The following is a 27,061-nucleotide window of genomic DNA, read 5'->3' on the forward strand; positions in this document are numbered from 1 at the left end:
TTTTGGGGAGGCATTTTATTGGGTGGCTGGCTCACATTTATAAAAGCACCAGTCTGCGCCGGTGGCTCCCTTGCCACACCTGGCCGCCCAGTCTCCCAGGCTGGCCACCTCCACGCCTTGCCAGGCACTCCTCCTACTGGAGAGGCTGGCTCTTCCCACCCCCAGTGGGGGTGCCTGCGGCTGCTCCCAGCCCAGGAGCCCAACTCACTCTGCAAACACCGTTGTGGGCCCTGGTGTGTCCTGCAATGCACTCCGGGTCAGCGCCTTTCCCAGGGCTCTGGGCCTGCACGGTGGTGGATCCTCCCTGCTCAGGCAGCAAACATGCCGCCATGCCTGAGAATCCAGAATCCAGGTAACCAAGCAAGCAGATGGGTATCGCCAGCCCTGCAACATCTCTTGTGCGGCCCCTTTTACTGGCTCCTGGTTGTGCTCTCCTGGCTGTGGCTGTCTTGGAAAGGACCACTCCTCGGGGGGGGCACTGTGGGTCTCCCCCAGGCCCTCTGGAGCCAACAGAGCTCGGAGTCGGGCTCTGCCTTGGGCATCTCCTCCCCAAAAAACCAACAGTGTCGCTTCTGCAGACGTGCCAGTTAAGCAGACTCCAAAGAAACATCAACTCTTGTTTTTATTACAACCACCGTGGTCCAGCCGTGAGCCAAAAGTCATCGGGGCGCACAGAGGCAGCAAGGGGGGCAAGGGCAAAACTCCGCCTTTGTGGCTGGAAAGGCTTCTGAAGCTCATGGATGGGGAGCAAGCAACGGCCGATCTGGCGCTCGTTAGGGCTGTGCTTGTTCTCAGATCCTGGGTCTTCAGAGGACTCCGAACCTCAATGCTGGGTGCAAACAGAACCTCCCCCCACCACACAAGGGAGCCTCGAGGGGTGACGGGCAAGGCTGGATCCGGATCCTGCAGGCAAGACACTTGCTGGGGAGCCCAACTCCCACCTTCCCATCACACAGAGGCAAAAGAGCCCTCTCTGCCCCTTAATTTCCCAAGCCCCGGATAACCAGGGAAGGGGGGCTAGGGGCTCGTGCAGGGTCTGGACCTCCGCTCGCTTGCCCTCCCCCCGCCGCACGGCACCCCCTTGCCACTGCTCAGCCTGCTTGCGCTGGCCACCATCACCAAGAGAAAGCGCCACTGATGGTACAACAGCCGCACCTCAAATTCCCAAAGAAAGTCAACGGGGGAGTTTCACTCACCCCGGAATCCTTTGGAGGGATGAGTCCCAAACGCGGGGCTCCGGAATCTAAACCTTAGATGAGACGGAAGTAAAATACTAGAAGGAGAATCAAAGAACCTCAGTCCTGACCGCTGGAATGAACCATCTGGGTAAGGAGAAGGACAAGCACCGGATCATAGCACCGGGCCCAAACGTCAAGCTTTGGGACCAGAATGGCTTTAAGAACGTTCACACCACCGGCTGCATCCTTTGGTACTTGCCACAACGTGCAGGACGACTACCAGGGCAGGCGCTGTCCGCAAGGGCCGGCTTGGCTGTGCAGAGTAGACCACATCACTCCCGCAGAGGAGGGAGGAGGAAGTGAGGCCGAAGAGCCACCCTCGGCTTCCTCCAAGGTGGCTTGGCTTCTAGGCTTGCAGAATACCCCCGCAGGGGCAAGGAGCTGCAGGATGCGTTTCTTCTCCTTCCTGGAATACAGAAAAGGGAGGTTCTTGCTGGAAGTTCCTTCTAGGAGCTCTGTCCATGCTGCAGGTGGAGCCACATTCTGTGGGGTGGAGAGCCCCTCGAGAGCCCCTCCCCCTCAGAGAGCACCCCAGCCCCGCTGCTGTGCATGTGTTGGAAGCCTAGGCAGGGACTCCCTCTGCTGAGACAGGGACGGAGGACACCACCTGGACCAAGGCCGCCTGCTCTGCCCCAGAAAGCGCCACTGGAACGAAGGGCGGGTCAGCAGCCCAGAGCACAGCTCAGAAGTGAGCCGAATATCGCAGAGATGGGAACTGCTACCAAGTTCCAAGAGAGCCCGAAAGTCCAGGCCTGGCTATTAATCACAATGGCTACGTGAAGCTTTCCTGTTAAGAGGGTGCACTCGATCTGGTGCCGGGGTGGGGGTGCGAGTGGTGGGCAACCTCAGGGAAGGACCATTGCTTGCTTCCATGCCTCTGGGAGGGCTCTGGGTGGGCGGCCCCTGTGAGGAGCCGAAGAAGGCCGGGCTGGACGGACCTTTGGTCCGATTCAGCTGGGCTCTCACATTCGAGATCTTCCTTATACTCTGTCCCATACAATCTACCTTTTCACCAAGGGGGACACATCACGATCACTCAGAAGAAGGAGAAGTCACACATTTTGTACCGATTTCTTCCTCTGCAGACGGATGCTAATTAGAGAGCATCAGCCTTGTTCTGAGGCTTAGTCGGTGCATGCCGAACATAGCTGGGCGGGCTCCACTCCCAAACCTCCATGCCTTCATGTGAAGGGCTGCGTTGTGCCTACAGGGGATCTTGCCCTTCCAGGGTTCCTGAGCATATGCAGACAGCCCCACAGACCCTATGCAGAACACGCCGACGTTCTCCGCATGTCTGAACGGGGCTTCCAAGCGGGTGCTTTGGGTTAGGGTTGGCCAACCCAAAGGGAAAACCTGGCTGTTTCATGAACCCTGTCTGGCACACTGGTACAGTCTACCCTCACACACAGGGGCTCCCCTCCTGGGGTCCCTCAGATGCTGCGGGGCAGCAATCCCATCATCCCCAGCCACAATGGCAGGGGATGCTGGGAGTTGCAGTCCAACAACATCTGGAGAAGCAAACTGGGGGACCCTTGCCCTTAGCAGGCAGCTGGGAGATGCCTGTCCAGGGTGTTCTGAGGACGAGCAGCTTCTCACAGCATTCGGAGGCAAACCTCGGGGCCCCGCCAAACCCAGGGGCAGACACATTCCAGACGACTAGAACATACTTCTCTGGCGGACGTTTTTCTTCTCCCCGCACGAGACACTACTGCCGAGTGGATCCTGTCCTCCTGGCATTCCCACCAACTCTGGGTTTCTCACCAAGCACCTGGAACATAGGAACACAGGAAGCTGCCATGTCCTGAGTCAGACCCAGGGCGTAGTTAGGATTGAGCGGATGGGTTCAAGGAACCCGGGCCCTCCAGCTCCAGAGGGGGCCCCAGCTCCACCCCTCCCTATTTCCCCCATTCTCTCCTGCCCTTGGAGGGGCCTCCAGGGAGAGGGGCAAACACGGCCCCCCTCCCCTAGCTACACCCCCTGGAGGGAGACAAGCAGCAGCAGCAGCAGCAGCACTGACACACCACCAGGGAAGGAAGCCTGCACAGTTCCGGGGGGCCATGTGAGGCTCACTGTGGACCCAAGGGGCCTGCAAAGGTTTGGCAAAGGGGAGTGCTCACTGCCAGGAAAGGGGAAATCCACTGTTGGAAAGGAAGGGGGCAGCGTCTCTCCTCGAGGGAGGGCATTCCATGGTGGGGGCCCTCTCCCAGCTGCCTCACCTTTCAAGCGGAGGCACCCAAAGATGACCGCACAGAAGGGGCAGGCGCAGAGGGGAGATGATGGCCCCTCGCCAGCCCCTGGGCTCCGTTCCCGAACCCGAGCACCGTCTTGACGTTCTTATTTAGAACAATGCTTACGTTTCCCAGGATGCTCACCTTATTGCCACCCAAGCCAAATCTCCATGGGAACCATTTGGGAGTGTGGGAGAGGGGAGGGGACCTTGCTGCTCAACCCACGGGGGGGGCGGGGAGAACGGCGGTTCCAGCCAAATGTCTACCTGGAGTGCTTTCCTTCTACTCAGCATGTTTAGGGCTGGGTTTCCACACAGCTGCGCTGGGGACAGAGTGATGTACGGCAAAACTGTCCATCCTGGATCAATGGTGGTACTTGAGAAGCTGTGGAAGGGAGAGAGAAGCAAGCAGGACCCATCCACCTTCTTTTAAGGAAAAACAGGTGATGGCGGCGGGGGGGGGCAGATTCTGTGGAGTATTTCAAGCCAGAAATAGCATTGTGGGTTTTTTTAAACATGACAATTGACAGACTCAGCACTGCAGCTTCCTGGGGTGTTTCCCAGGTTTGAAAGCATCATGGTGTGAATGACTAACTTGCTCTGAGGAGGACACACCAAGTCCCAGCAACACAGAAATTCACCCTGCTCTTGCCAACATCCTCTCTAGATGCAGGGACAGCCCTCTGTCTATTCTTTTTTGCAGAGCTGGGAGCGAAATACTGTCCTTCAACATGGTGGTTTCCAGACAGCAGCTCCACACCGCAAAAAGTGGCGTAAACTGCAAGGTTTTGAGGTGCTGATTTAAAATCGCAGTTGAAATCCGTCGCCTCCTACAATGGGGAAATGCAGCTATTTTTTGGCAACACAGACGCGACGTTATAGGGCTGCAACACAGGAACAAAACACGGAAGGCGGCCTCGGAAATGTGAACGGCACTTTGCTGCCCGCGCAGGGACTGCAATGCCAAGACACAGGCAGCACGGAAGCATGCAAGCGCCCAGACTGAATGACGAGGAGGAGCTGGTGGCTGCTAGCTAGACCACACTCCTCATCTGGAGCAGGTGGAGGCTGAAGGGCTTGGGGGGCAGCCTGAGGAAAGACGAGCATTCGGAGTCTGGGGAGCTGGTTGGAGTGGGGGTGTGTGTGGCAGCAGGGGAGAGGGGGTGGGGCTCCCAGGGCTTTCTTACCTCCTTCCTTTGGGGGCACTGGACTAGCACCAGCTGCCTGGGCATCTGCGCCCCCCTCCCCCTTCCCCCCCCCTCAACAGGTCTCTTCTGCAAACAAACAGGCAGGACGAAATGCCAGACAGCCTGCCTTCCTCACAAGGATGCAGAGCTGTGTTCCCTCGAACGGGGATTCCCAGGTGTGGTGGACTACAACTCCCAGAATCCCCAAGCAACAGCCTTTGCAGCTGTTGGAGTCCACAGCATCTGGGAATCCCTTTGAGAGGGAACACTGATGCAGATCCTAGACAAGGCGGCCCCAGCAACACCGACTGGAGGCTCTGGGAAGTGGGCAGCCATGGGCACAAGCGACACACGCAGCACGAGGAGGAGACGGAGGCCTTTCGCCGGCTCGGGATTTGTCCTGCTGGGCTCCTAGGCAGGCTGAAGTGTCGGCTTGAATCGCCTGGCATTCGCAGCGCTTCCTTATCCCTGGGCTGGTGGGGGCTGCTTGGGAATCGCTTTCCCTTCTCTTCCGCTGGCTTGGGGCCAGAAGACAGAGGGCCCGCTCACCGCAGCGTCCTTCCTGCTGACAATCTTGTGCAAGAAGCTCTGTGCTGCACTCCCCTCGTCTCCCCAGACTGGGCTGGGCACGTGCCACCAGCTGATAGCCATGTTTGCTTCTGAGGTCTCCTATCCTGACACTGTTGGATATGCGGGGTGGGGGGAGAGGTGTGGGGTGAGGATGGCGACAGCAGCAAGGGGGCACATGATCCCCCCCCCCCACATTTGACATTGCCAGATGAGCCGCTTGCGGGGAGAGGCCGTGCCTCAGGGACAGGAGACAGGCCTTGCGTGCAGATGGCCCTGGGGTCAATCCTTTGCAAAGGCACCTGCCAAGGACAATCCTAGGGCCAGAAGATCTGCTGGTTATTGAGCTCGGCCTCTCACTCAAGTGCTGGGATCTGTCCAAGGAATTCTTAATACCCCCTAACGGCTCAGGAGGAAGACCGGCCCGGGTTTCTTAATGTGAACCAAGAATGGCTGGGAGGCCTCTCTGGAATATCCAGTTGGGGGAAGGCCATCAAACCTGGCCGAAGTAAAGCAGGGGGAAAGCAGCCACTTGGAAGAAGAGAGGAACCAAGGAAGCTGCCGTATACCGAGTCAGACCCTTGGCCCATCTAGCTCAGGATTGCCTACACAGACTGGCAGCGGCTTCTCCAAGGTTGCAGGCAGGAGTCTCCTACCTGGAGAGGCTGCCAAACTTTGAACCGGGCACCTTCTGCCTGCCAAGCAGGGCTCTGCCACTGAGCCACGGCCCCATCTTCAGAAGTATGCAAGAGACAGAGTTCCTTCCGCAGGGACCAAAGGGAGAGTCGGTGACAGCGACACATTCCGGCTGGCCAAGATGTTGATGCCCTTCAGGCAGGCTCTCGCAAGAGCACTTCCCAGTCGACTGTGGGTCCGCCTGGCCTTTTATGGGTCTGCGGGCAGGAGCCAGGTGAACCTGCCGACTCACAGACCCAAGTGATGCGGTGTGGTCCTTGGACGAGACATCCTCTGCCAGCCTTAGCACCCTCCTGGGCACCACGGGTGGAATGACACGGTACAGATTAAGAACACTGGTAAAGCTTCTGAAACCTGTAGGCAGAATGCTCTGAATCCTCTCAGATAAAGGACAAGCATCATTCCGGTCACTGTCCCAGTGGCAGAATGCGGCTGTCTGAATGCTGCTCAGGCAGAGGCCTCAGGAGCTTTGGGAGCAGCCTCAGCAAGACGAGGGACGGAAGCAGAAGGGTGTGAACTCATCTCGACAACGCAGGAGACACACCTCGAGATCGTTTTTGGTTTCATGGTTCATGGTTCTGAACCCAGTTTATTACATCTTATAAATGTATGAATGTACACCATTTCTTATATACAAAACAAGATTCTTTTTAATTTAAAAAGTGCTCCTTAAAATCAGACAGCGTTGAAGTCACAAGATACGAAGTACTGCAATTTAACAGAGACTGAATGAAGACAAAGGGATCTGCCACCCTCCCAAGCTCCCCCCACCCCCACCAACACTTGAAACCTTCAGGTTGATTTAAGAAAAGAATTGAAACGGAGGGAATGTTCAGCAAAATTTGTGGGGAGAAGGGACAGTCCTGCGATGTCAACATTGTAAAAGCAGCATTTTAAAAAATAAAATGCTAGTTTCGAAAAGAAAAGAACAGCCCCCAAGTAGGGTCCCCAATTCTGAATGAAAGCTGCCTTTGGACTGTACGTGTTGCCTTCTAACGAAGCAGCAGGAAATCGTCTCAGGGCACTTGCTCTTGGAAACAGAGGTGGGCCTCATACTTTCTATTTTACAAATTTACACTTCTTAGAAGAAAGGGGCAAAGCTCCATTGCTTTTTTCAGAAAGCCAAGTGGCAATCATCCCTCTCCTACCTGACCCCGAGGATCACACATTCCGATATGGAAGGAGCTCCACTGGCAATATGCAAGCAAAAGCCCTGGTGACGCTTGCTCGCTCCCGTCGGCCAAACCCTTCTGAACAAAGAAGCTCCCATGCATGCACGGAGCGGAGCATTGGCAGGCTGGCCAACCAACTGATCAAATATGGCCAACTGACTGCAGTCAAATGTGCCCTGGAGTCAAGAATGCTGCGGTGTAGATAGCACCTTCCCTTTCATGAGGGTGCCCTTGGCTAGCAAAGGCAGCGGTGAGGCCTGTTGCTCACCCCCTCGACTCTGCAGCAGAGCACAGCGCCTCCCACTGGCCACCTGCTAGAAGTGCAGGCACCTTCCAAAAAAGAAACAGGAACTCAAGTGGTCACCAGGGGCAAAGGTCAAGCCTGGGGCCACCCAGGATGGCACCATCTCTCGCTTGCTGCAAGGATCAAGGAGCAGCAGCTTTGCCGGAGGCTGATCTTGGTGCCACAGGATAAAAGGCAAAGGGAGAATTCTTTGCATGTGCAGACACTTCAGCTAGCATCATGAAGACTGGGCACTAATCATAATTTCAAGAGTTAATCCCATTCTTCAACCATGACGGTTAGGCTGTCCTGGGCCCAGCCTTCGGGGTGAGCAACTCTGGTGCTTCCATTCGAGCAACGGGGACAGCGGGTGAGTGCAAGGAGCTGGTGGTACACCTGGGGCTCGGGACCATCTGACCACCAGGTCTGGTTGTATGTCCTGGCATATCGTTGCTTACACAAAGAAGTAGGATTAGAAAAGAAAGGAGCAGGAAAAACAGGAGAATGCCCTAAGCTGGCTACATTTCGGTGATAGATCTGGAAATGCGCGTCTGCAAGTGCCCATTCCCCTCCACTCCAGGGGTTTGGGGAGACACTCTGCGCCACGGATGGACCATTGAAAAGCACCAGAGGTGGGCGGCTGTGGCCGCGTTTTATGCCCAGGTGCATCACACACCACGGTAGCTTGCACCATCTGTGACAAGAAGCACGGTAACTGCAGCTCTCTGTAGTTAGGCACGCTCTATAAACAGTTATTTTAAAAATCTCCTTGAAGCATTTTTCAATTTTTTTAAAAAAAAAAATTCTACCAAAAGAGAAATAAAAACTGAGTACAGGTAAGGGGAGTGACATTTCTTCACATTTGTGTGTGCACAGGGGATCCACCCATCACTCCCCTGCCATTTCCCTTTCCGCTGCAGGAGCTCTGGAGACCTTGCCATGGTCTGATATGGGGAGCAGTGTCAGAAAAGGCCATGGCCACGGGGTGTGTGTGTGTGGGTGGATCTGGAGCCGCTCCACAGACCAGCTGCCCTGTCCGCGGACGCCAGGCGGAGGCAAGTGGAACCACCCACTCGCACCCACACTGACAGGCACTACCAAAGTCTTGCCTCTTCCGCCTCCACCAGTAGCAGCTGGTCCTAACAAGCCAGCGTTTGCTCCTCTCTCCCGCAGCCCTCCGGGAGAGCCACGCCGCTGCAGGCTGGCCATGCGCCAGGTAGAGCTGCGCGATTAGCCAGGCTGCTCTACCTGACGCGTGGCCAGCCTGCAGGCAGCGTGGCTCTCAGGCAGGGCGGGGGGAGGGAGGGAGAGAGGAGCCCCCCAAGTTGCTCGTTAGGAGCAGCCACTCCCGATCTCTACGTCCCAGAATCTGACCAATTGTAGTTAGGAATGTAGGCAGGAGGCAGCAGCCTTGGGGAGTTACCTCTGAACAGGACTGACTGTGGTACAAGAACTCTTTCCAGGAGTACTTACAAACGGGAGGCCTTGTTTTCCACCCCGCGACGGGCGTGCTCCGCCCCAGGGACGTCCATCAAGGCTGCAGGACCTGCCTCTAGAGCTCTCTGGGTGGGGCTCTCGGCTATCCTGACCGGGAGGGTCCAGGCTGTCTCTTTCAGAGGCGAGTGGCCAGGCTTGCTGGGGGCTGGATGTCCCTCCCAGCAGCAGCAGCAGCCGTGCCCCTGGGGCTGGCTCCCGTTCTCCTCCTCAACTGCGGCCTCAGCATGCAGGAGCCCCGGGCCAACTCGGGCACCACCTGCGCCGGACTCCGGGACCGGAGGGCCTCGGCTGGCATCACAAGGCTCCAGGTCTCTTGCAGGAGGAGTCCCTTTTGCAAGACTGACCCCCTCCTGGTGGAAAGAGGGAGCCTCGGCTGGTTCAGGCCTCCCTGACGCAGCGCAATGCAGCCCCTCAGCCGTGCCCCTTGGAGAGAGGCCCACCCCTCCGACTCCGGCCTCTCTCCTCCTGGGGCCCAGGACCCCTCTCTGCAGGATGGCCTCACACCTCTCCCCCAGCAAGCTCGCTGCCAAGAGACTCCCCCGCTTCTGGAGGACTGACAACTCGAGGCTCTGCCTTTTCCCCACCACCACTGATCTCTTCTTGTTCTGCACACTTTTGAGGCCTGCTATGAACTTGCTGGAGATTTTGAACTCATACGAGCTCTCTCTTTTGAAAGAAGCCATGGGTTTAGAACAGCTTGGCAGTTTGTGCTTCTCAGCTTTGTCTTTCCCTGGCTGGCGATCACAGACACCCTGGTGCTCTGCTGCTGTTCTTTCCACAGGTAAGCTGGCACCCTTGGCCTGCACAACCCCTTGGCCTGCCTGCTGCAACTGGACTGCAGCCCGGCTGCAGGGGCCTTCTGCAGACGGTACTGTGGGCCCACCAGCACGAGGAGGGTTTCCCGAGGGACCCACCTTCGTCGTTTTTTTACTCTGTTTCAGGAAGGCAGTGCCTCTCCCCGCCAAGGGCTGGCGCTTTGCTTTCAGAGGAACGGACTCGGGCCGGACTGCTCCCAGTTCGACCTCCACCCTCTTGTCAGGCCCTGCTCTCTCCACACACCTGGCTGAGTCTCTGGCCTTCTCTGCCAAGTACCTCTGGATCTCTTGCTCAATGCTGTCATCGCTATCCACAGAGCTGCTGTCATCAGTCAAGGAGGCAGCCGTCCAAGACACTTCTTGGCCATCTGGCCCAGAGGTCAGTTTCGGTGGGCACTCCTGATTAAGTTCCAACGCACCCGGGATGCTCCTTGCACTTGTTGGCTTTCCCCCAACACCACCCTGAGCCCTGCTCTTTGCAGATGTCTCCTCTCCGACATCTCTTCTGGATCTTGTGAGGCAGCTTTTCAGCAAGCGGGGCGTCTGGGATCTGCAAGCCCTTCCTTGGAGTCCATACGGTTGGTCTTCAAAGATGTGCATTTCCGTGTCACCAAATCTGACCTTCTTCTTGCAGGGAATTCTTTGGTCTTTGGGTTTCTTCTTCAGCTTCCGCTTGGACCTCAAGAGGTCTTTGATGGCGGTATCCAGATCCTCATCGCTGTCTAAAGAGCTGCTCTTGTCGCCTGCACCGTATTTCTGGGGGCCCCGGGCTGCATGTTTCACGAGGCCTTCTGCCCCAAGCAGTCCCTGGGACAGAGAGTTGGCAAACTCCACAGAACTGACAGGGGCCAGAGCGTCTTGCTGGGACCAAACTGCCTCTACGGTTTCATGACTTTTTGGAATGTGTACGCCATCCTCCTTTGGGGCTGCAAAGATTTTTGAGTGGCTATAGCCCATCTCTGACAGTTTCAGCTGTTTGCCCTGGCCCTGCCTGGATGCTGTGTTTTCCCTCTTAAGTTTCCTTTTCCGACTCAGTGACAGTTGTACTGTTGGGGGGATGGGAGGCTTGGGGCTTCTGGCCCGATCATCAGGTTGCCCAATGGGGGGAAGATACGGGGCAGCAGGCAGGTGGTCTTTGGATTTTGCCATCAAGCATTCTGTCTGCGCTTTGACAGCCAGAAACGCCCTGATTTCTTGCTCAATGCTGTCATCACTGTCCACAGCATTGCTGTCACTCTCCGGCTGGGATGAAGGCACGCCTTGGGAGCAGAAGAACGGGCCTGTCACGAGGGACCCACTGTCACTTCCCACAGTGGGAGGTATGATTGTCTTGGAGATATCCAGGATGGCTTCGGCACACATCAGCTCGGCCGCGGTGTCCGCTCGGCAAGAGGCCTGGAAGGTGACCGCACATTTGGCCAAACTGCTGGCTGGAGAGATGCCGCTCCCGCCCTTGCCTGGCTCATGCCAGACGGCCCCAGCCCTGTTCAGTTCTGCGGCCTTGGAACTGCTCTGCCTCCTCCTGCTGCCTGGAGCTTTTCGAGGGGTTTCTGGCAAGGCACTCTTCACGGAATGGATGGTCAGGCTTGCGGAGATATCTGCCACCCCACTGGCCCCGAACTCCTCCTTTGGAAAAGGCACACAGCTTGTTTTGGAACCGGCTTCTTTCCTGATCTTCTCAAGCTGATAAAGCCGAATAGCTTCTTCAATGCCATCATCGCTGCTCGAATCAGACACATCTATTATTTCAAGTCTTTGTTCTCCGCTGGCTTTCCACAGCTTCTGCCCGATCGCGCCTTCCTTACTCGGCTCCAGGATGCAGGGATGGTCAGCTTCCAAGTGTGCTTGGCTGGCTTTCTGGAAGTCGGCAAGCTCTTCACCGGCTTTGGACTTCAAACACTGAGGAGAAGTGCTGCCGTTCTGGAATTCAGGATGCTGGCCCCTTTGCTTTAGAAAGCTCCGGTTCCCTCGGTTAGCCCCTTCTTTCTGGCTCTTAATGGCCAACTTCTCGTGGGCCTCTTTCTGATCAAGTCTCTTGCTCCCCGCTGCGCTGGCCTTATTTCTTGCTTGCTGCTTCTTCTCATTTAAGAATTGCTCGATTTCAGCTTTTATGCTCTGTTCAAAAGAATCATCACTGCTCACACTGCAGGGGGACGGGGCCCACTGGAGTGTTGGGTCTGCCAAGTAATCAGGGGCAAGGTGTTGCTGGACCACGTCTGCTTTCACATGTGCAGGGAACATGTTACAAGCTGCATCGCGTGGAAGACGTTCCTGTTGGACCCTCTGGCCTCCACCCAGGCTGTGGGGACTCTTGGTACTGCTCGGCAAGGGCTGAGGACCCTGGCCTTTATTCCGCAGGTATTCCTGAATGGCTTCCTCGATGTCTCGGTCGACAGAATCGTCGCTGTCGGAATTCAGCGAGAGCGGTCCAAACTCGGAACTCTCTTCCACCTCCATGCCATCCGAGTCGGCAGGGCAGTTGCGCTGGGCGTACTGGATGCGTCCCGGCAGCCCCCTCCCGCTGCCCTTGAGCTTGTGGCCCCTGCCCTTGGTACCTTTCCGCTTCTTCTGCATAAGACAGCCATAGCCGTCCCTGGTGCCCAGGGAGGACTCGTCGCTCTGCAGGTTGTTTATGATCATCTGGACTTTGGCGCTCACAGTCGTTCTAGCAATGTCATCTTCCGATTCGGAGAAGCAGATGGGATACCTACAGCTCCTTGCTGGCGCAAAGGGCTCCCATTGTCTCTGAAGGGCTACCAGAGGAGAGGGGTTCATCAGAAACATCCTAGTGGATAACCAGAGGGCCGACAGAGGCCCAGCTTTTCAGGCAGCTCGTTCTTCCAGCCTAGCAGGAGAAAAGGAAACAAAAGTTCACTATGCAGCTACCACAACATAGACAGATCACAAAGAACCCCAATGACGTTCCCCACCAAACTCTACATGTTTTATTATTACTCAGCCGAACCCCACTTAAATATCGGATTACTAATAAGTGGAGTTGCCAGCCAATGTTTTTATTAAATGGTGCTACCTCGACTGACTGATCAACCAATCTCATCACAACAATTAGAACCTAACTAACAGGCTGCCCACAAATCTACCCAGTTGGAGAAAGCTCATTAATGCACCTCCCACCATATCTAGGAGAGAACATATGGTCTTGTGGTAGCAAGCATGACTTGTCCCCTTAGCTAAGCAGGGTCTGTCCTGGTTGCATATGAATGGGAGACGATGTGTGAGCACTGGAAGAGATTCCCCCTCAGGGGATGGAGCCGCTCTGGGAAGCCCATCTAGGTTCCAAGCTCCCTCCCTGGCAGCATCTCCAAGATAGGACTGAGACAGACTCCTGCCTGCAGCCTTGGAGAAGCCACTGCCAGTCTGGGTAGACAATACTGAGCTAGATAGATCAATAGGTCTGACTCAGTAGATGGCAGCTTCCTATGTTCTATTTAGTTCTTACCATAGACCCTGGCTCGTCTTTGCCCAAGTTCTGGAAATAATCTCAACAGATGGTAAACATGACTGAATAGCCACAAACCTAACAACAAAATTGGCAACATTTTGACACCCACAGGAGAACCTTTAGTTCTTCCAGGATACTCTGTTGCTGAACCCAAACAAAAGAGGTCAACAGGAACCTTCACTGTGAAAATGCTGAACCCGAAGTCAGCAGAAAATTCAATTGCATTCAATTTGGATTTAGCTGGATTTCTCCATGACAGGAGTTAAATGGGCACAGCCTAGTTAGGAAGATGGCATGGTTCTAACTACTGCGGTATTGAATAGCTATTCTTTCTTTTTTAAAATACATCTGGCTCTGCACAGAGGCATCAAAAACCTAGCCCTTGTTCTTCTGGCTCCACTGTCTTATTCTTCCTTCTTCTCTGAACCCATTTCTATAGATGGCTCTACTCACAGAAGATTATACTTTGTGCATATGACAAAGGACCTAGTCCACGAAAGAGTCTGCCAGATTTCACCATTTGTAGCCATTTTTTAAAAAAACAAAAACATCAACATTCACCAAAAAACAGGGGATTGACCAATTCTCTTCAAAATCACTACACCCTGACCCCCTTCCTCATATGTGGCAAGTTTCATGGCTCTAGGACCAATCGGGGATTTTTAGGGGACCACCCAAAACCCCTGATCTCCCCATTCACCTCTATGGGGAAAAATCCTATTCCCTTTTTACTGATTTTGGGCAATTTTGGATAAAATCTGAATTTTTGAAACTGAATTTACTAACATTGTATTAGCATCTCTCCATCTTGATTCAATACATTATGGATTGTCAATATGTTTATTTCATGTGATGATACTTGCCTAGTCACTTCTATAATGTTCTAGTCTTTTATTTTCATAATAACACTCTTCTTAATTTGTATCTCTAAGTATTAATCATGCTACATTCTTCAGTTTCATTCTAAAACTGTTCCAGTATTGTCTTAGTATGTGTTATTTTGATTTTTTTCTATCTTTGTATTATTTTGGGATTTTAAAAAAAGGTGGAACACACAAAGAACAAGTTGCAGCTTGCCATAAAGCCTGGACTCAGGAAATCTCAGTTTGCCCCATCCAGAGTTTTTAAACAAGCCAGGATAACCTCATGGCAAATCACAGCTGTTCTAAATAGAGAACCGAAGAAGAAAACTTTTTCTGTTAGAATGCACAAGCCCAAAGTTTGTGAAAACTGTGCAGAAACTGTGATTAAACCATGATTCTGTGTGATATCTGAATTGGACCAACATGTTTCTAATGCAGAGCTGGAAAACTGGTTGCCTTGCCACACACAGAGGAGGAGGAAGGAGCCAGATCTGTCCAGACCTGCACAACAGTGTTCACCACCACCACCCCTCTCCTTGCTATGCAAACCACTGTAAGGACTTTTGTTGAGTAACAATAATGATGCTGCTTTGTTTATTGCCCCTTAAGGTCAGCTCCACCCTTGCCCCCAGCATTATGCTTTTGAAAGGCAAACCAGGGAGAAAACCCAAAAATAAGAACTATGTTTGTGATCAGCAACTAGAGGCCCTCCTCATACTCTACGCTTAGATTCTGCTTTTCAGGTTTTTTGTTTTTGTTTTAAAGAGCACAAGCAAGGCAGCTTACAAAACGAAATAATAATTAAAAAATCACTATCATCCCAGTTAGAGTTTGTGTCAACCCGCAGGACTAGCCCGGAGTCTCCAGAAATCTGCATCCCTCTCCAGGTGACTCTTGAAAGCAAGCATGGAGATGTCCATGGCTGGATATGATGGAAATCACTGGGAAATACTGAGTGGTCTCAAGTCAGAGCTGGCAATCCTCCTGCCACTCCTCCAAGGAGCTCAGGGGAGCATGCATACTTCTCCCCCTTTTATTTTACCACCTCACAACCCCCCTGAGAGGTAGGGAGGCTGCCCGCCTTGCAGGGCCGGCCTGGAGTCTCCAGGGACCAGCTGGAGAAAGTGTTCCTGGAGACAGCAGCAATGGCCGGGTCCTGGAGAAAGCAAGGGGAGCCCCTTCCCGGGCTTCCAGGAGCAGCTCCAGCCAGAGCAGGCCGGCACCCTCCTGCTGCCACTCCGCCAAGCCCCTCCGGGGAGCAGGCATGCTGACTTCTCCCCCTTTTACTCCACCAGCTCCCCCCCCGCCTCACAACCCCCCTGCGAGGTAGGGAGGGTTGCCCACCTTGCAGGGCTGGCCAGCAGGAGTCTCCTGGGGACGCCAGTCCTGGAGATCAATTCGCATGGCTGGAAACCCTGGAGGAAGAAACCGGGGAAAAACAAAAGGAAATTAAAATGAAGAAATTAAAATTAAAAAAATACCGATCCCCTCCCAGAGTGGCTTCAGCCCCAGAGCGGCGGGCGCCCCCCCCATAATCCGCCCCCCAAAAGCAGCAGCAGGAGGTGGGTGGCTGAAGGGGGGGGTCTTGCTGGCAGATGGGGGGGAAGGGGCCCACTTCCTCCCTGCCAGCCCCCCCGGAGGAACCCCCCCCCCGCGGCCTACTACCCGCCAGGGAAGAAGCGGGGGGGGAAGCCTCTCGCGCAGCAGCAGCAGCAGCAGGCCCCGCTCCGTTGCCAGGCAACCGCCGCCCGGGCCTACCTCCTCGGGGCCGCCCCCGCCGGCCCGCCCGCAGCGCCGCCGCCTCACCTGCCCGCCGCTCCCGGAGCCGAGCGCCAGGCCGCAGTGCCGGAGGAGGCGGCCGGAGAGAGAGAGCGAGGCAGAGCCCGGCGGGGACTGGCTGGCAGGCCGGCGGGCGGAGGACGGGCGGGCGGGAGCGGCGCTGGGCTGGGCGGGCTGGACTGGGGCTCCCGCTCCCGCCGCCGGGCTCCTCCCGAGCTGCCACCAGCCAGCCAGAGGGACACATGCATGCGCCGCCCGCGGGGAGGGCTGCGGGCCGGCCGGGGGCGGGACCGGCGGCGGCGCCGCGGCGGCGGCCATTGACTCGGCCTGTTGCTGCTGCTGCTGCTGCCCGTTGGGCGCCGCCAGGCCCGCCCGCCCCTCCTCCCGCCTCTGGGCGGCAGCGGGACCCCCGCACCAGGACGGGGGGGGGGCGGATAAAGGCAGCCCCTCCTCCTGTGCAACTCCCTCCCCCCTCCTCCTTGCAAATAGTTTGGAGAGGGGGGTTGGCGGGGGGGAGGTTTAAGGAAGTCCATCGTCCCCCCTCCCCACCCACACACCTCTAGCCACACCATGCACCCCTCCCCCACAGCCTGGTAGCCTTAAAAAAAATTAGCTCTAGATCGCCAAAGACCCCGGGTGGGCGGGGGGGAGAGGAGAAGCACCCCCCCGCTTGCAGTCCCAGATCCAGCAGGGATCCATTGCGTCCCCTCTCACAGGGATCCCAAGATGTTGCAGACTGCAGCTCCCATCACCCCCAAGCCAAAGCCATGGCAGCTGGGGGACCCTGGGAGAGGGGACGCTGGGGGTCCTTCTTCTTCTTCCTCCTTCTCCTCTTTCTTGGGGGTCCCAGAAGTGGAGGGAGGTTTGCAGAACCAGGCTGGTTTTTACTGACTTCTCTGTCCACTTTTCTGGATTGCCACCTCTGCTGCTTCTCCCAAAGTCTTGGATCAGCCCCCAGCATCCAGCTGGTGGTATTAAAACACCCTCCTTGGGCAGATGAGGCTGTCCTGGGACCCTCCTCGCCTACTGCCGTGGGCTTACCCACCTTGAATCAGTTCTACAAAGTGTGTTTGTTCCAGGCAGGTCATTGAGACAGGTTTGCTTGTCAAAACCTCTCCCTGGGACCACGGGCTACTTCCCTGGCCCAGGGTCAGCAAAATCAGAGGGACCACATTTTGGGCTGCAAATGGCCCCATCAAAACTTCTGGCATGCTCCAATATCCTGCCCACAGCTCTACAGGCTGCTGCAGAGAATTCTGGTATCGAACCAACTTTTCCCACAGCAAACACATTGAATGCGGATGCCACACATGCAGTTTTATTATTTATGTATAGATTTGTTCCGTCCTTTACAATAAAAAATGGTTTAAGGAGGTTCATAACAAAAGCAATAAAAGTACAAGACCAGATCCAGAAAACACCAGCAATTAAGATCAGTAAAGCACCCTAATCATGGACACGGGAGGCTGCACAAATAGCTTCCACAGATGGAGGAAACAAGGTTTTAGCGAGCAGCTGGGTGAAATTTGTTTTCACCGCCTGAGTTGTTTCAGGAAATTCATTGCTGGCTGAACCCCTAGCAAAATTTCTCAGGATTCCCATATCTGTAATGAATAAGACCACAAGACGTTAGAATTATGCTGTAGAAAAATGGGAAGTTGAGCTTTTCAGAATGACAGATGCCGCTCTGGGTGCCAAATGCCACACTTGCTTGGCAGTCTTGTGGGTCTGAGTCGTACCCACACACCTGCAGAGCCATACCCATGTAAGAGCTGCTTATATGGCAGCTCTGCTGATATAATGCTGGTGCTCCTTGCCAGTGCTCGCTCCGTTGTGTGAAGCAAAGAACAACCCAGAGAGCCACTGTGCATATTAAAGTAAAGTTGTGCTGTTGAGTCGGTGTCGACTCCTGGCGTCCACAGAGCCCTGTGGTTTTCTTTGGAAGAATGGTTGACCATTCTCCTCCCTACTCCCATGCAGTAGGAGATGATGCCTCTCAGCACCTCCCTATATTGCTGCTGTCCGATAATATAGGAGTTTCCCATAGTCTGGGAAACATACCAGAAGGGATTCGAACCAGCAACCTCTTGCTCCCTAGGCAAGTTACTTTCCCACTGCGCAATTAGGTGGGGCATCTACTGTTCATATTAAGGTGATTTTATTTCACTGTGGACCAATGAAAAAGCCAGCTCCTATTAAGGAATCCGCATTCGTCTTAACAGTGTGTTGATTTTTGAAATGTGTGGCTTCCAAATAAATTGTTTCCACTGAATTCATACCAGTGTTGACTGGGGCCAGTGGTCAAGTGAGAGATGTGAGAAGCTAAAAAGCCATGTTTTCGACTACTGGAAATGGCCCCTTTTGCTAGGTTGGGACTCAGGTGCTCCTGCTTCTTCTGAGGCTGGGAAAGAATTAGAAAGGAAATGAGAAGGTTCACCAGGGTTTTTTCTCCTGATGTGAGGGAACCACTTGCTCAAAGTCAAATTATTTTTCTCATTTTGCCCCTTGTTTTAAACACTAGTTGCTTCATTGGTGCTGTGCAAAGCGCTGTGTCCCATTCTGTCCACTGGAAGGGATGGAACAAATAGAGTGCAGAACGTCTCAAGAACAAGGGGGGGGGGCTGTAATGATCAAAAGGGGGAAGAATGCAGAATCCCTCCTCTAGCTGTGAGGAGTCTTAGGCAGGCTACTGCCATCCACTTTTTGATATGAGCAGATTCACCCTTCCAAGGGAATATTCTGGGAGAGTAAAGTGGGAAACCCCTCCCTACACATAAGATTTGAGCAGTCTTAGGCCTTCAGTAGCGGGTGTCTGGGGCAGGAGCCAATAAGGAGTAACACTGTAACAGCAACAAGGGTTTATTAACAATTGGATGATCAGGAAAACTAGAGAGGCACCAGCAATAGCAGCTGCCATTCAAGTAAAACCCTTCCCTTCCAGGAACTACAAGAACCATGCATTCAGATCCAAGCACTTAAAAATAAATTCCCTGGTGCGTCTAGCTAAACTGGTGCCTATCCTTCCTACTTACTTTCAGGTAAGGATCTTCCAGGTGATTCCCAGCCCAAGGCTGTTAGTCTCCCCTTTCTCTACAGTAGTTGCTGATCAGATCTCCTGCAAAGGCCTCAGAGGGTAAATAGCGCCTAGGGCAAGCACTGAAATTGCGCCCCCTGACCAAACATCTGACACCCATCTTTCAGATAACTTTACCATAATATCAGCTCAAAAATACAAGCCAAGCTTGTTAATCTTTTAATTTTTCAAAAACTATTTAGCAGTGGACGTAGCCAGACCAAAAAATGCTGGAAAACTACACATTTCAGTATGCTGGGGCTCATGAAATACCCTAATACTATGTGGAGGTGTACTTGAAAAACTAAACAAAACTGTCTAATTCTCTACTATGCATTGCAGCATCACTATTACATAAGTTTTAAAAATCAATGGAGAATTTGACTTTTCCCAGATACTCTGAAAATAATTAAAGGATATGCAGAGTCAACTGTGTCACTGCTTGGAATATATTCTAGTATTTCAGAAAGACAGTTAAAATGAGAGAAAGAGAGCAAGAAACTCTTAATACTAAGGATTTCACACCGATTCAAAGACAAATTCACCATTAATAGACATTATGTCTTAATAATATTTAACTCACTTATCAAAGGAAGCAAAGTAAGAGCAAATGAATACAATCCTAGCTCATAAGCTTCAGCTCAGTATTCACAAGCCCTGATTCCCTGTACATAGTGCCAAACTGAATATGTGTACAGTGACATATTATACTAATTTTGAGAAAAATAATTTTACCTATAGCCCTTTCAGGGGGCTTCCTAAAGACTGTGGGGGGGGGGGGTCTGCAAAGTTTTCCCCTTCCCCCTGGCCTCTAGGGCCTCGCAGGGACCATTTGAGCATGTTCAGTGGCATATATATATATATATATATATATATATATATATATATATATATGGCCACTGAAAACAAAATGGCAGCCGTGCATGTTCAAATGGCCTCTGTGAGGCCTGGCATGGCCTAGGGCTTCATAGAGGCCATTTGAGCATGTGGGATGGACATTTTGTTTTTGGTGGCCATTAAAAAATATATTTAAAAATGGCGCCCCCTTCAAGTGGCACCCGGGGCACTTGCCCTGCCTGCCCTACCCTAGATACACCCCTGAAAGGCCTCCAGGGAAGAACTGACTTCCTCCTCCTCCCCTGTAGGCTGATGTCCAGTAAAACCAGCCCCTCCCTTTGGACTGGGCCACAGGGATTTGATTATCCCAGACTTTCTTCCTTAGGGTTGGGAGAAGCCCTCTCTCCAAGCCTCCCACAAGCAAATTGGAGCCTGGTCCTGCCTCAAGCTTGACTAACACTAGTCTTTTCTTATACATTGGACACCATCTCTCTTCTTAGCTAGACACAATTACACTTTCTAAGGTTTGACGCTGAATATCAAACTTGTAACTAGGGGTTTGCACCGAACCAAAAAATGTGGTTTGGTTCAAATTCGAATCAATTCAAAGCAAATTGTGTTGCTCCGAACCGGTTTGATTGAACCGACTGGCCAGTTCGATCCACCTGACTGAACCGATTTGTCGGTTTGGGCGGCCAATATAGTAAAGGGGAATCCAGTGAGGAGCCAGCGTGGTGTAGTGGTTAGAGTGCTGGACTAGGACCGGGGAGACCCGAGTTCAAATCCCCATTCAGCCATGATACTAGCTGGGTGACTCTGGGCCAGTCACTTCTCTCTCAGCCTAACCTACTTCACAGGGTTGTTGTAAAAGAGAAACTCAAGTATGTAGCTCTGGGCTCCTTGGAGGAAGAGCGGGATATAAGTGTAAATAATAATAATAATTCCCCTTTACAAATATGTGTGTGGGAGACTCTTTCAGATATAAAGGGCGACTGGATGGGGGTGGTGAGAGAGGTAATAAGTTTCTTCCCTGCCTGGTGCAGGGGCACCAGCAGCTCCTGGTGCCATTGCTCCCCCTCCTGGCGAGGCCCCAAGCACACCCCTTCCTCCTTTACCAAGCTGCTGGCGAAGATGGACAGATTGTCAAAAATGTGAGTGCTTTACTGATGTTTCCATCCTTTCCTTCTGTGCAGAAAATAAAAGGCAACCAAACTATCAAGTACTCTGTTGCAACCGGTATCATTTCTAAGGGTTTTTTTTTATTTGGTGTATAATTGTCTCTGAATCATAGTCAAAGGCTAAGTGCTACTTTGCCCGTGGCCAAATTGGGCTCACCTTGACTCCGGATCTAGTCTGGGGACCCCGGGTGTATCTTCCCGCAGAGGGTGAAGGGGAAAGGCTCCAAGGCAGGCAGAGGGAAAGGGCTTCAGAAGGTTCATGCTGTCTCACCGATACCTTTGAAAGTCTAGGCTTGTTCCTAGCTGCCATTGTTGCTTTTTCAGGCAAAAATTTCCTGTGGGCAAAATACCACTTTTTGAATCCTGCAGCCTTAGAGAAAAGGGTGGCAGCAACCAGAGGTGTTGCTTGCATGGTCAGCTCCTAGAAGGCCAAGGGAGGTTTCTCACTTCACCTGGTAGAGATTATAAATGTTTCTCTGGGGGAGGGCAGGATGGCTCTGTAGAGGCACTGCTTTGCAGTGGTTCAGCTCCTACCTCATGGGCAGATTCCAGATGGTGTCTCTTGGAGACTGTTGTCCTTCAAAAGCTGAACTTCTGTACCGTGTCCCTCAGGGCTCCGTATTGTCTCCGATGTTGTTTAACATCTACATGAAACCACTGGGAGAGATCATCAGGGGATTTGGTGCAGGGTGTTATCAGTATGCTGATTACACCCAAATCTGTTTCTCCATGTCAACATCATCAGGAGAATGCATAACCTCCCTGAATGCTTGACTGGAGGCGGTAATGGGCTGGATGAGGGATAACAAACTTGAGGCTGAATCCAGATAAGACGGAGGTAATTATTGTGTGGGGCTGGAACTCAAGAGATGATTTTAATCTGCAGGTTCTGGATGAGGGCCACACTTCCCCAGAAGGAACAGGTATGCAGTCTGGGGGTGCTTCTGGTCACAAAACTCTCTCTGGTGTCCCAGGCTGAGGCAGTGGCCAGAGCTGCTTCAGCTGATATGCCCATTGCATCTGTTTCTTGAGGCTGAAGTTGTCTTCCTGGAAGGGGAAAACAAAAACTGAAGCCCACTCTCTCCATGGGTATCTGTTGGGTCTTGATCTGGTTTATCTGCTTTAGACACCTGGGAGCCCCAATGTCCACAGGCACCCACTCCAGAGGCAGTCACTGGCCATGGGGAAATCTCTTGCCGGGTCCTTCTCTGTCCCCACAGTGGATGGATGCTTCATGGGCTCTGTGAAAGGCTTTGATACCGGGGTTCTCAAACATGGGTCCCCAGAGGTTGTTGCTGGCCAACAACTCCCATCAGCCCCCTCCCCATGGGGACCCACGTCTGAGAACCCCAGTATTGATCTTAACCAGAACAAAACTGGCCACCAAGGATCCGATTCATGTTTCAAAGGAGGTGCTTTTTGTTCCCTCCTATTTATTTATTTGCTGATTCCATGAGTGTCCTGCCTCTCTCCAAGAACTTCAGGATGGCACCTATGGTTCTCTCTGTTTTACCTTCACAGCAACATAAGAATAGAGGAAGCTGCCATATACTGAGTCAGACCATTGGTCTAGCTAGCTCAGTATTGTCTTCACAGACTGGCAGCGGCTTCTCCAGGGTTGCAGGCAGGAGTGTCTCTCAGCCCTATCTTGGAGCTGCCGCCAGGGAGGGAACTTGGAACCTTCTGCTCTTCCCAGAGTGGCTCCATCCCCTGAGGAGAATCTCTTACAGTGCTCACACTTCTAGTCTCCCATCCATATGCAACCAGGGCAGACCCTGCTTAGCTAAGGGGACAAGTCATGCTTGTGACCACAAGGCCAGCTCTCCTCCCCTATGTCACACCCTCGATCTCAGTAAGCGAGGAGGAAGGGGAAGCTGACAGCCTTTCAGCTGATGCAGGGGTGCCTTAGGGCAGAGCCCAGTTGTCAGTTCTCAAGAGATGGCTGAGGAAGGTCCGGCTGATGTTTCAGAGCAGGCACAGCAGAGAGCAGGCACAGCAGTCTGAGGCAGCAGAGACAGCGATGGACAGACTAGAAGATGAGCTATGCAGGCAACCCCCACTGACTCAACAGCAACGGTGTGTCACAAGGCGGAGAGCACAGCTGGAAGCTATCAGGAGGAGTAAATGCCTTTTGCAGAGGGCTGATAAGCCTTGAATCCCTGCCAGCTGAGAGTTATCAGCTTGGACTATAAAGCACGTCAGCAGCTTTCTGTTAGCTGCTGGAAGAAAACATTTGTCAACCCTCGTGTCGACAGCTTTCAGCCCGAGCCTGATATAAAGAACTATTCTGAGCTGTGTTTTGTTTCTGCAGCCCAGTTTGTATTGTGGACTATCTTCCTGGACTTTCTTTCTGGGTGGCCAGATTGCTGACACCCTAGCCCTAACCTGGTGGGATCGGTTAGGTGGAGAGAATGGGTGTGGCCCAAGAAGGACCATCCCTCTCCCGTGGGCTTCAGGGTGCCTGCCAGTGCTGAGTGCCCACAGCAACAAGCAGTGCCCCCTTGTGGGTGTGCAGCAGCCATATGCGCTCATCAGGGCAGAGGTGCACCTAGGTCATGTTGGAGCCTGGCCCTCAAGGCCTTTGGAGACCCCCCCTCCCCTGCAAATTAAGCATCCTCATGAATTCTCTGGGCCAAGTTATCTAAAACTTCAATTGACAAAGACTATTGTTACTAATATATAAACTATATGAGAACTCAACCCTCTGTATACGGCTTAATTCTACAGGTCAACTTTCAAGGAAGATACCCATAACTAGGGGAGTTAGACAGGGTTGCATCTTAGCTCCCTTCCTATTCAACTTTTATGTGAACAGTTTAATCCAGCAGCTGCAAGGTTCGGACATACATGCACCTAAATTGGCAGACAAACATCTGCCTACACTCATGTATGCCGATGACGCTGTAATTCTATCACAAACTAGAATAGGTTTAAAAAGAGCTTTGGGTGTTTTGGTAAGCCATTGCAAGAAGGAACAATTAGTAATAAACTATTCTAAGACAAAAATACTTCGCTTTAGTTCTAAACATTGGAATTTTAACTGGTCAATTGAAGATCACAATGTAGACCAAGTAAAGCAAATCAAATACCTTGGGATAGTGTTTCAATTCAACGGCTATAAAACGGGCCATATTAGATCGGTATTTGATACGGCCAAACGCAGTATTATAGCCATTGTGAAATTCCTCTGGTCCCAAGGAGGGAACTACATTCCTGCTGCCATTAAACTTTATACAGGTATTTCATACGTTGTGGCTAAATTCTGTTATGTGGTCACCAGATTAAGAACTTCAAAAGAATAGAATACAGCTTTGGGTTCCTTACTGTTAATTTTAAATTATGCCTATACACTTACGCCTTTCCAATGCCATTATTTTATTTTATTTTTATGTGTAATTATTATTAATCAAAAGCTGCTAGCCCGTTATGTGTAACTGACTTTCTATGAATATTTTTCCTTTTAACTATGTAAAGATTTTTATTTCTTTTTTGGTCAAAGACCGTAAATAAAGTATGATATGAGCATCCTCATGCTCGGCTAGGTGTCACCTCTCCACCCAGGACAGATTAAAGGGGATTGGGGGTGGGGGCTGTGGAGGCCCTAGACCTCAGCCCTGAAGTCCAGGGGTCAGAGTGCCTCTGCATCAGGGGAATGGGCTGGCGGGTGGTTGCAGCAGCAGCTGCTGTAGAGCATGTGAAAAACTCCTTTGCAGGCAGGCCGGCAGGCCCTCAGCTGCTGTCTCATCTCCTTAGATTCTGGTGGCGGTCTCTCTCCTGGCCGCTGGATGTCAGGCTTTGCACACCAGAGCGGATCTGAGGCCTGTCACTGAGCAGAAAGCAGCCGGCATGAAAAAGGCCTCTGGGGGTCCTCTGCATCCAGTCTGATGAGTATCAGTGTGAACTGATATCCAAAGCATTAGGGCTTTTCTGGAAGAGAGAGCAGGCAGGCAGGCAGGCTGAGTGAGATGTCTCACTTCCCAGACAAAATGTCTGGACTCCATCTGAGACAGTCCCTGGAGGGTGAGGAGGCCAAGGCTGTGGGCAAGGCATCCCGAGAGATCCCGTCACATCCTGCTTGGTGAGCTAGCCAGGGATTCTGAGCCTTGAGTCCCCCCAGATGCTGTTGGACTACAACTCCCATCACCCTCAGACACCGGGGCCATCTCTTTATTTGTGCAAACCGGAACACCTGTTACGTCGGCAGGAGGAAATATCAGTTTCATGGCCTGTTTACGTGGAGCCATCAGGGTGTACAGCCCTTTACAGACTAACACAGAGAGAAGACAGGCCCCTGCCCCAAAGATCTTACAGACTCAGCATCAACTATTTTCAGGGAGGGGAAAGGGAAAGAGAAAGAGAAAGAGGGCAATGGTAAACAAAGGGCTGAATGTGAACGAATCTAGTTACAGGCATGAAGATGGAGGGCTTAATCTGAAGGCTTCATCATTACGGAGAAGATGAGTTGCAGGGCAGACTCAGAGGGAAAGAGGCCAGGGCCGCCTCAGAGTTGTTCTGGGAGGGAGTTCCAGGCACAAGGCAGAGGCTGAGCGAGAGAGCAGGAGGCCTGCAGGTGTGAGAGCCTAACTTCTGCTTGGTGCTTCAAGCAGTTTGGCTCACCCTGGAAGTGGAGAGCCTTGGGAACAAATTAGATAAGGTGCAGGCCCCACTGCCCTGTGATATACAGACGCAGGTGGAGGGGTGGACCAGATTTTGGGGGGCATGGGCATCATTGTACATAATTTGAGGCCACTCTGAAAGCATGCTCTCTGCTTGTGTGCCAGCAGAACTGGGACTGTGCCCAGTTCTAATGGGTCCTTCCCATTTATTTGCAGAAGCTTGTAGGGCACAGCACTGATTGGCCTGTCCCCATGATGCCACAAAACAGTGCGTCCCCAACCCCTCACCCCAGTCTGGAGTTTTGCAGCATTTTAAGTTGGTGCCCCTTAAAAAAAAACAAAAAACAATGAAGCAAGGGGTGAGTGTGCATTTCACTGAGTAAATGTATTCGCAGCGCTTAATGGTGGATGAAAAGCCCGTCTGAAGCATGTCAGGGGAAGAGGTGCAAGCCTGAGGACTGGAGGAGTGTTGTTGGCAGGTACATTTGCCATGTGAAAGTGCTCAGTAGCCGGAATTGCACCACTCGGCAGATTTCCCAGAGGCAACCTCCTTTGGAATCAGGTCGCATCGTGGTGGCTTAATCAGAAAGCGAGGCTCAGCCCTGGAATTAATCTGAGGCCACAGCGCCCGATGTGGGAAGCCGACTATTTATGGCCTCTTATTTATCTGTTTGGCACAGGCGGCTTCTCCCGTCAGGGGAAGCCTGTAGTCAGCAAGGTGAGGAAGCAGCCTCCGGTGGCGGATACTGGCCAAGAGAGGAAGCAGAGAGATCGGCTCCAGCTGGGGGCACAGCCCAGCCCAGCCCAGCCAGCAAGTCTTCTCCCATTCTGGCCCCATGGGAATGAAAGGGAGCCCTGCACTGTGGGTCCTGATTGGGGGGCAGGGGTGCCCAGGGGGATGCCAACTCTGGCCGAAGCTATCACTGGAGAGGCTTTCCTGCAGGATCCCCCCTACCCTCAATATTTCCCCCCCACACCAAGCCGCTGAAACTTCCAAGCTTCGTTTCAAGAGTTGCTTGGACTTGGAAGCCTTGTCGGCTTCTCAGAGGCATCTGGTGGGCCATGGTGTGAAACAGGAAGCTGGACTAGATGAGCCTCCTTGCGGGGCAGGGAGGGGGGCCTGATCCGGCAGGGCTGTTCTTCTGTTCTAAGCCGATGGCTGGAGATTCCAGGTCAATCCCGGAGGGCCGGCAACCCCGGGGGCAAGCCCCAAAGCATCTCCAGTGGCCCAGAGACAAGGTTTTAAAATGCACCCCCCCACACCGAAGTTCACTTCATGAAGTAAGGAAATCTTAAAATGAGGCTGAACAGTGGTAAGGAAAAGCATAGTTATGTACACACACGGATGGGGCAAGGGGAGGCCGTTGCCTGGGGGCCCCACTGCCTGGAGGGACCCCCCCGAGGCCCCTCACGTGGCTCCCCATTGCCCCCTGCCCAGCCCCGAGGCCCCTCAGCCCCTTACCCTGTTCGCCCTCCTCGCTCCGGCTTGTCCTCCTGGCCCTGCTGCCAAGAGCGGCTTTCCTCCCGCCTCTCAGCTGATTGGCGGGTGGGCGGGGCTTCCAGGGAGGCC

General features: G+C 53.0%; 1 protein-coding gene across 4 annotated transcripts; it reads right to left on the minus strand.

Moving 5' to 3' along the window:
- On the minus strand, nucleotides 1-27,026 carry PPP1R26 (protein phosphatase 1 regulatory subunit 26). 4 transcript variants are annotated; one of them, XM_053282065.1, is made up of 6 exons: nucleotides 26,954-27,026; nucleotides 15,353-15,423; nucleotides 8,844-12,527; nucleotides 3,733-3,850; nucleotides 2,906-3,006; nucleotides 1-1,644 (listed from the first exon to the last, which is right to left on the minus strand). In XM_053282065.1, the coding sequence occupies exons 3-5, from the start codon at nucleotides 12,464-12,466 to the stop codon at nucleotides 2,944-2,946; spliced, it is 3,804 nt and encodes a 1,267-aa protein (XP_053138040.1). In that variant the 5' UTR covers nucleotides 12,467-12,527; nucleotides 15,353-15,423; nucleotides 26,954-27,026; the 3' UTR covers nucleotides 1-1,644; nucleotides 2,906-2,943. The 4 variants fall into 4 exon arrangements, with proteins under 4 accessions (XP_053138040.1, XP_053138039.1, XP_053138041.1 ...); XM_053282064.1 differs by lacking the exon at nucleotides 26,954-27,026 and adding an exon at nucleotides 15,815-16,242; XM_053282066.1 differs by lacking the exon at nucleotides 26,954-27,026 and adding an exon at nucleotides 15,767-16,242.
- Between the last annotated feature and the right edge of the window lie 35 nt (nucleotides 27,027-27,061).

Source organism: Hemicordylus capensis, chromosome 17 (genome assembly GCF_027244095.1).
Source record: "Hemicordylus capensis ecotype Gifberg chromosome 17, rHemCap1.1.pri, whole genome shotgun sequence".
Classification (NCBI taxonomy): domain Eukaryota; kingdom Metazoa; phylum Chordata; class Lepidosauria; order Squamata; family Cordylidae; genus Hemicordylus; species Hemicordylus capensis.

Excerpts from the sequence above, each read along its gene's own strand:
- PPP1R26 (XM_053282065.1), bottom strand. The coding sequence starts at position 12,466 with ATGTTTCTGATGAACCCCTCTCCTCTGGTAGCCCTTCAGAGACAATGG. Across the intron at positions 3,851-8,843 it reads GAAAACAAGGCCTCCCGTTT|CTTCTCAAGTACCACCATTG; the intron begins GTAAGTACTCCT and ends TCCCTTCCACAG. Across the intron at positions 3,007-3,732 it reads GTAGAAGGAAAGCACTCCAG|GTGCTTGGTGAGAAACCCAG; the intron begins GTAGACATTTGG and ends CCTATGTTCCAG.